The 9,047-nt window shown below is 39.3% G+C and overlaps 1 protein-coding gene across 1 annotated transcript; it reads left to right on the forward strand.

Moving 5' to 3' along the window:
- Positions 1 to 1,922: 1,922 nt before the first annotated feature.
- Positions 1,923 to 8,500, forward strand: LOC104082859 (dihydroxyacetone phosphate acyltransferase-like; the record flags this gene model as incomplete). The annotated part of the gene is made up of 7 exons (XM_009586120.1): positions 1,923 to 2,168; positions 2,890 to 2,969; positions 5,439 to 5,579; positions 6,528 to 6,627; positions 6,719 to 6,812; positions 8,078 to 8,139; positions 8,457 to 8,500. Coding segments are annotated over 7 exons (767 nt in total), but the record flags the coding sequence as incomplete, so codon positions are not given.
- Positions 8,501 to 9,047: the final 547 nt, after the last annotated feature.

Consider the following 9,047-nt stretch of genomic DNA (forward strand, 5'->3'; position numbering starts at 1 on the left):
ATTGGCTGCTGAAAGGTTGATTCTCCTTCCAAACTTTCTGAACAATTGTTTTAAACTTCTCTCTGTGAGCCAAGGTGGCAGAGGTAATTAATTTTAGAGCCTCACAACGTAAGTGGTAAAGCTAGCAAAGAAAAATAACGTGTAATGCAAGTACATTTACCTTTTCAGTGTAGGTAGACTTAAACCATGGATCTTTGCTTTTGTAGTCGTGTATAATCAAGGATCCCTCTCAGTACTGCAATAAAGAAATAGGAGCAGGCTACAGTTAAAACAGAACGCTGTCATTTTTGGAAGAAAACCACTTCTCCTTTCAGGGATCTGCACTGCAGTTAGTCCAGGCAAGGTCTGCTCCTGCCAGACTGGTAAAGAAGAATTTCATGGCAATATTTAAACATCATTTAGAATCTTACTGCACAGTAAACTGAAAAACATACCACATTCGGGTTTGCTTATTTATTTTGTTTATTTTCTTAGCAACAATGAATAAGCTTTTGCTTCAGTAGAGTTGTGATATAGTTAGGGAATAGCAAATAGGCACGGTAATGAAATAGAGGAGTGACAACAACTGAGCAGGTTTGAGTGTGCTGGCCCTGCTCTAAGCATCAGTTGCATAGAAACAGGGTTTGTTGTTTTGGTTTGGATTGTCAATAATTTGAAAGAATAAATATATTTTAAAGGCTAACTTGGTGACATCACCAAGTTCAGCAACTACGTGTACCCTGTCTATTCTTCTGCCACAAAACAGCTAGTTGTTTCTGCCTTTGTCATGCTGGTTGGTTGTTACAGGCAGAACATTTGCTTGGCTTTTAGAAATTTTATATTAAAAACAGGAACCGCAAAATTACTTACTCAGACTTCTGCTTCTTATTGCATTGAGAAACTTGGGAGCTTTAGCAAAACTGGAACAAAGTAGGCTGAAGGAGTAAATAAGATGCAAGGAGATTCTACAAGAAATCTATGTTAAGGGGAAAGAATATGAATATTTTTTTTTTTTCTGTCAGAGGCTATATTGATTTGATATGCTTGTGGTGCTGTGAACATGTAAAGTGTATTTTAGTGTTCCGTAAGAAGTTCTTATTGCTTCTTTCCTTGCTTGCCAAAGAATTCGCATTTGATGCAGGGAATGTTTCGGTAGTGTTTAAAGTGTAAGGTATTCTAAAAAGGTGAGTGTATTTTTAAGACTTGAGATGCTGCTCTTTATCTGAATAAAATTCATGGTGTGTCACACTGACAAAAAAGCTTGACCAAGGCCCACAGGTTTGTAAAACTCATGCCTGCCTTCGAAGAGCTTTGTTGTTTAAAAAAAATCCAAAAAACCAAAAAACAAACCCACACACTTCCTTGCTTTAGGCATTTTAAAAGGATTATCTTACGAAACAGGAAGAGATTTGGGTTTAAGTACAGTCTGTTTTCACTTTGAGCAGGTATATTATGTAACAATACTTCTGTTAGGATTTCTTTAAACTTAATTTGGGATGAGGCCTTCCTTGTATATGAGAGTTGAGGAAAAACATTATAAAGACTCTGATTCAAAACTTGTGGTGTCAGAAATCCCTGAGCAAAAGTATGGTCTCCATTTCCTTACTGATGAATGTATCCATCAAACAGATCTATCCTCTTTTATTTGGAGGCTCAGAATACTTGTTCCAGAGACAAAGGAAGTATTTGTCATTGTTAGCAAGTGGAAGAATTTAAAGTGCTTTAATTACAGAAATGTCTGAAACTTGTTCTCTCCATCCCATACTATGCCTAGGCTGCCAATTCCTGGTATGGATTATTTTAGAACATCTCTCTAAATGAATGTTTGGTGTAATAATTGGTCTTCAGTGATAAAACTTAATTAAATACTGGTGCATTTTAGGCTGTTTCAATAGAGTTATGTTCCCTTTTGCATCTTCCTGAGTGTTGCATTTTCCTGCTAGATAACCTGTGTGCCAAAAAAGCAGTCGTGTCTGGCCTCACCCTGCATTCCAGCATTGCTCGCCTTGTTGATGGCCATGTGGTCCTAAATGACAAAGGAGTGGAAGATGGAGCTGTAGAGGAAATTGTCTTTAAGCGCGCTCTGGCCGTCCTCATGTGTGCCACCTACAGAAACCAGCTGCTGAACGTGTTTGTGCGTCCATCTCTGGTGGCAGTTGCCTTGCAGATGACACGCAGCTTCAGAAAAGGTACGTTTGGGTAGCTCTGAGAGCCTGCTGGCTTTGCTCCTTGTGCTGTCAGCGGTGAGAGGAGCACGAGGTTCCTGCGACTGGGAGGTGGGAGCTATCTGAGACCGTTATACTCTGGATAAGGTCCCATGGCATAAGGTTGATGTGTTGGGAGGGCACGGGGGTATTTTGCTTGCCTTTTTTGTTTGTTTACCCTTTGATACTGTTGAAAGTAGGTATATTCTGCTGAGAGGGCAGGGTTAAGAAGAGCTGAGCCCAGTTCCTAAGCGTCTTATTTTGTGGGCGTTTAGCAGTCCAGCTTTTTAGGTTACAAATTACACACAGCTCACACTTGCATACAGTGCAGCCAGTTCGCAGTCTTTCTTCTCTTCCCATTACTGTTTCTGAAGTATTTCAATGTTTTCCAATACTTGGCTCTTAAAGAAACTTTTCAGAATATGTACCTTAGTTTTGTGCAGCATCTGATTATGTGGTATTTAATGCATGTTCTGAGAAGCTACAACCCCCTGTTCCTTCCTTTTGGAAACAATTGAATCAAGTGTTTTGAGGACTTGCTGTTCTGTTGTGGTGATTTCTGCTGTATATGTATGTATGCTTTTAATGTCAAGTCCACATTTTATTTGAAGTGGGTACTCTTTCTAAAATAAGGAGTGAATGGCTTTTCACTTGCATGTTTTAAATTATGTTTTTAAACAACAGTACTTTACAATACTTTTTTCAGAGGAAGTCTATAGCTGCTTCAGTTTCTTGAGAGATGTTTTTTCTGATGAGTTCATCTTCTTTCCTGGCATTTCATTGAAGGTAAAAACATCCTTTATACAAAAATACTGATAGTCAGTAACGCAGCCAACTAAAATAGCGTCTGATTTCAGGGCTCTGCCGAACGAGTGCTTTGTGATAAACACCTACAGCGATATCAACTTGATCTGTAAGTGGGAGGGAGAACTTAAAAGGGGGTCTTTTGGTTAGTTGCAAAACATTGTCTGAATCCATAAGGTTGCATATGCAATCTTTTTTTTTTTCCTCCCTTCCAGTAAAAAACTAAAAATCCTGAAATTGCCCAATTCTGTGTCGCGAATGAGTGAACTATTAAAATGAACTGCAGCAGAAGTTTGGTTTTTTTGCGTAAAGCTACCAGTCTTCCAGCACAGATATATGTAAAGCAGTCTTTTAACGGAAGTGTAAATACTGTCCGTTTGCTCTGCAGTTATGAAAGAGACCTTAGGCTGTGAAGAAAAAGGTGTCAATGTAGATTTAATTGAATTCTGTCACAGAGTGGATTTGTTCTGTCAGCGCAGAAACAAAACAGGAATTCTCGTTGAGGGCACGCCAGGGTAATTTTCCCTAAGACCTCTTGCAGACTGTGTAGCAGAGGGGCACTGCTGCTCTTTCAGAAGTTAAACTATAGGTATTACACCAATTAATGATCAGCCATTGTATGCCCTTGTTATCTTTGACAAATAGAGTATGCAATTCTATATTTAAGTACCTATTGTCCTCTGGTTGATTATACTCCTTCTAGTGCAGCTGTGATCAGTTGTTTTGTGTAGCTCCATGTGTGTGGTCTGTGATGGCAGGGCTACCAGAGGACTGTGCCAACACCCAGTGCCTCATCGGTTAAAGTACGCCTCTGTACCCACCTCTCCTTGACTGCACAGCATGGCGGTATCTACTCTGTAGGGTTTATGCAATGGCTAATGTTCCTCTTATACCTTGAACTCTGAAGGTTTCAATGTTCCTGTGCATTAGTAAACTTTTTTATTATTTTGATAGTTGGTTCATGGTTGAGCCCTTTTAGTTTTTATTACTGGCATTTATCTTGTGTAGATTCAGATAGTACATTGCGAGCACTATGAGGGAAGTGCTTATAGTAAAGCCTGATTTAAATTTCTGCAGCCAAAGTCTACAGAGTTGAGGCGATGCAGCCTGTGAAGGTTTTTGAAGTGAGAACTTTCCTAGTGGCGTAACAGTGTCCCTTGTAGAGTCGTATGGAAGCTCTAGTTGCATCCTATTTGATTGAGTTTCCCCTCGTTTCACCCTCCCCGCCCCGTACAACCATTACTCAGACAAAGCCAGTATTGTTCCTGCGTACTGCCTGTTACAGGGCTCGGTATGTCTGCGTGCTCTCCTAACACAGCTGGACACAGGCAAGCTGTGAAAACTGCGGGCAGCGCTTTGCTCTCTGCAGGACTTGCTGTGTCCGTTTGTACACATCCTGCTGGCTCTCGTCAGCCAGCTTGAAATGCAGGTGAGCACAAGTTTATTAGTAAAAAAAACTGGTTCAGCATCATACCCAATATAAACTGGTAAATCCACATGTAGTTTTTATTTGGATTTAAAACTGATTAAATGTGATTTTTATCAATGCTAAGGCCAAATATCTGATGGTGATATTTGTCATCTTTCCTGCATTAAAAAGAGAGATAGGTGTAATTTTTGTAAGAATATTCAAGACTTGCGACTATAGATTTTTATATAGAAGAGAATTGGGCCTTTTTTTTAAAGGCTGATTGGCACCGTTATGTTTAGTTTTCATTGTTTGCAATTGTTGCCTCTTGCAGCTTTTTTTAAGTACAAAAACCAAGCAGGGAACAGGAAGGTGACTGGCTATGACTGACTTTACTGGAGTCAAATGAAAGAGTTGCTATAATGTTAAGGGGTCTCTTAGCAACCCACCCCCCTAGTCATCCATGTGTCTGTCGTGTCTGTGTCCCATCTCCTCGTGTTCTCTGCATGTGTGTGTCCTGCGTCCCCTCCCCCAACGCCGATATTGGCAGTAAAATGGTTTTGTCATTGACATTTCCATAATTTGTAACCTTTCGCCATTGTGTTGTCTCTTTTGTCAAGGGCAGTTCAGTGAACTCTGTTATCTTTTGTCGCAAACAGTGGATATGAGATAAAGGCAAACAGTGACTTTAAAAATAAAATAAAAAACACCCACAGGAAAAACCCTAAACCAGACAACCTGACCCTATTATGACAAAATCCTGAGGGAGCTCAGGCTGGCGGTTACAATAGCAGCCACAGCCGCTTTCTTTGCTCCTAGGCCTGTTGTGCATTGAGATACTGCTGTGTTTAGGAACATGTTCCCACTGCCTTTTTATAAGGGTGTTTCTGGTATATAGGAAAATTTTGATTCGAATCTCTTGAGAACTGAGGTCAGAAATGGAAGCGGTGTCCTGTTGTGTGGTTTTCGTGGTAGATTTTGTGGGGAAAGGTAGCTGCACTTACTGTAGATGTTAAAATTTCAGTTACACTTCTCTCTCCCAGGATTTTGAGGAAGGATGTTTTCTACTCACAAAATGTGATGCCATTCAAACAAGTCAACAGGAAATCTACCCTACCGACAAAGGAAGTGTTATAGCATCTTTCTTGTCAGCCATGTTCAGACCTTTTGTGGAAGGTTATCAGGTATGTTGTTCTTCAGAAAATTATCTTTTTTTCTGCTGTGTTTTATAGGGAAACTAGGAGAGCTGTGATACTTCTGCATTATAAATAGTGACTCTTTTCATGGCTGCAGAGTGCAAGAGTTGAGAAATAGCAGTAACAAATATCTTAAACACCACCCTCTCCCCAGGATCCTGATTTTAGCTTTTGGCTCAGACTTTCCCAGTTGACTAAAGCAGAAACTACCTCGTAATGTGATGTCCCGTTGTGGGTTTATAAGCTTCACGGGGTGTGAGGCCAGGTTCTGTGGCTGCTGCCAGGTGTGCTGCTGCCAGGTTCATTGCTCTTTCTTACGAGGAGCTCTTGTTCAATTCATTTTATGTAGGCTGTCCTGCCAGGTGCAGAAATGAGTTTGCATCTCATATCTTAGAGCTTTTTTGGGAGTCATTAATTGCATCCATAGCTCTTTAAATTCTTTTGGTTTTCCAAGGTTTTAGTAAGACTAAACACTTACATTCCTGTAATAAGCAATGTATACAAAAACAGGAGGCTAAAATCTCAGGTGTGTAAGCATAAGGTTGGTGGGACTATAGACGTTTGAAGCTAGTGGAATCTATTAATGATCTGGTGTATGACTTGGGCTCAACTGTACTGATTTGCCCAGTTTTTCCCATCTGTAAAACAGGTATTGCTAAAAAAATTATACTGTTTTTGATTGTGAGAACAGGAATGTTAAATCAGTGTCTAAGGTAACTATTATAGTAATACTGAATCTTATTTTAATATTAGGATTCTCATGCCTGTTAAACAGTAATAAAAATTTCAGATGCTCTATGTAATGATACCTTTTGAGTTCCTCTCCTACACTTTTCAAAGTGTTAACAGTATTACTTATGAGGACACGTCTGTTTGCAATTCATAACAAGCTGACAATCAAAAGGGAAGAAGTGCTAATTTTTTTTAAAATGTTAGTTAATTTTCAGGTACCTCTCAAAGGAAACAAAAGAAGCCTTTACCGAGAAGCAGTTTATACCTGGAGTCCGCAACTTTGTTTTTCAACTTCTTGAGAAGGGTGTGTACAGCCGTTATGCAATATGATTTTACAAGTGTAGCCTGTTAATGGACAGTGATAAAACTTAATTGTGTTTCTGCTCTCTCTGTAGGGAATACGCAGTGTTATGAAGCGCTGTCTTCTGACATGCAGAAAAATGCCTTATCAGCTCTTGTGCAACTAGGTGCAGTGAAGAAGAAGAAAATGTAAGTAACACTGTCTTTTTGGTGTATAGAAATCAGCGTGTGCTTTTACTGGCAATTCTTAATGCCTGAGCTATCAGTAGGAAGCAGAACAGCAGAACCCCGACTGCCTGAGCACCACTCAGCTGAAGGTTGATTGCATTTACCTGAGTCGTGGTGAAGACCAAGGTAGTTCCTTTCTCATACACGTTGTAGAAGAAAAATGGCACCCCCACCATAGTGAAAACACTCCCGCGGGACTTAGCAACCAAATTCATTAACTCACTAGTAGGCTTCTTCTTACTCCCTTTAGCTTTTGGTTTTAAAGTTTTTCTCAAGGCTTTGATAAGCAAAGAGAAACAGTCTTGCTTATCTTTAATACAAGAGTTACTCTGTGTTACAATAAGCCTCATCAGACAATGTAAGCAATGATCAGGAATACTACTAATTTTTTGGGGGTTTCAGCACTGACATCTCAAAGCAATTTAACTGAAAGCTTAGTCATTAAAGTCTTTTAACATGGTTCATAGTTTATAGGCCTGAGATTAAAAACCAGCTATTGTTACACAAAAATACAGTGACAGGCATTTCTTGTTATCAAATTAATTTGTGTGGTGGTGCTTCTTACTGTATTTAAAAGTATAACCATGGAAGTCTCTGATACAAGTCCCCACATTGTCTTGAGCATTTCACACAGAAGGTAGTTGGCAGCTGATGATCCTTGAGCTATTTTCTTATGCCTATGTTCAGGAAATGAGTTGGTTAAGGTTTGTAGTGCTCTTGGAAAGTGCACAAAGTACTGTTGTTGTTACCTCCCCTGCCATGTCACTGTGCTAAATAGATGTCTATAGCTAAATTCCCCTTTCAAGTAAAAGGAATAAATCAATTGAGTGCAACAGAATTTGACATCAGCTGAAGATTTGGTTCAGTTTCAGAGAGATAGTCTTGAAAATTATACGATTGAAAACAAACAAATGTTCTCTTCCTGCAGTTGTCCCTAATAAAAATCAAGGGGAGAGAGAGACATGGGCACTGTGAACAAGAGAAAGGATAAAGAAACCATAACTGTCCTTGAGACATGGGCACTGTGAACAAGAGACAGGATAAAGAAACCATAACTGTCCTTGAGTACAATCTGCTTAGAAGTCTGCCATGTGTCCTTAATATGTATGCTGGTAGGATGAAAAATATGATGCGATTAGGAAAATGTTTAATTCGGGTTATTTGTATAGAAATGACTGGAATGAGAAATATTCATTGAAGAAAGGTTTTTTTTCTTTTAACTGTAGGTCCAATGGATTCACTTACAATGTAAATCAAGAGGCTGTTAATAAAATCCTGGACATGTTTGGTAAGTGTTCTCAAATTAATTTGAAGAGAGCTTCTCAAGTTATAAATTACTTTGGACAATGCACATAATGTTAGGTGTAGTGTTTTTTCCCTAGTGGTTCCTTAGATTTATCTGTGTAAAAATCCTAATGTTTTGGTTTTTTTTTTTTTTACAATACTTTTTCTGGTGTCATTAACTGCAGCTTTGAATCTCCCGCCTTTATTTGAAATACTGTGCAACCCAATGACCAAGGAAAATAAAGCAAAAAGTAGGTTAATGGAGTGGTATTTACGGCATTTTGATGATGTTTACTTTTTTCTTTTTTTTTTTTTCATTAGACGCTAGGATACCTGTACAGAAACCTGTGGCTGCCCGACTCTGAGTGGTTCCTGATGCTGTGACTGGATGTAAGCGCCTGCTGAGAACACCAAGCACCACCCACCGGAGCAGGGACGGGAGCAGGCCGGGTTCCCCTCCTGCCCGGCCAGCCTGCGAGCCTGGGAGGTGGAGAGGTGTTCTTCAGCGGGGTGGCTCTCCATGACCACTTCGAAACTGTTGCCGCCGAGGGTTAGAGTTGTATTTGTATCCTCACTGTGTTTTGTTTTTTAAAACAGATTAAACATTGTCTTTTTTTTTTTTTTTGATAAATATTTAAAGAGATGTGCACAGTAATGGCTACTTAAATACATTTTTCTGGACTTGTAACAAGGAATGTGATTGGTTTCAAGTATTTCATGGATGTGAAAATGTAACAGGCAATTAAAATACTTGCTATTAAAATTAATATTTAGAAAAACACATTGCTGGCTGGCTAAATGTAAGATAAGGCCCTTTTGAATGAAGAGCACAAATCAAATCTTGGGCAATAACCAGAAATGCTAATTGGTTTTTTTGTTTTTGTTTTTTTGTTGGTTTTTTTTTCGGGCAAC

Source organism: Fulmarus glacialis, unplaced genomic scaffold, assembly GCF_000690835.1.
Source record: "Fulmarus glacialis isolate BGI_N327 unplaced genomic scaffold, ASM69083v1 Scaffold29919, whole genome shotgun sequence".
NCBI lineage: Eukaryota > Metazoa > Chordata > Aves > Procellariiformes > Procellariidae > Fulmarus > Fulmarus glacialis.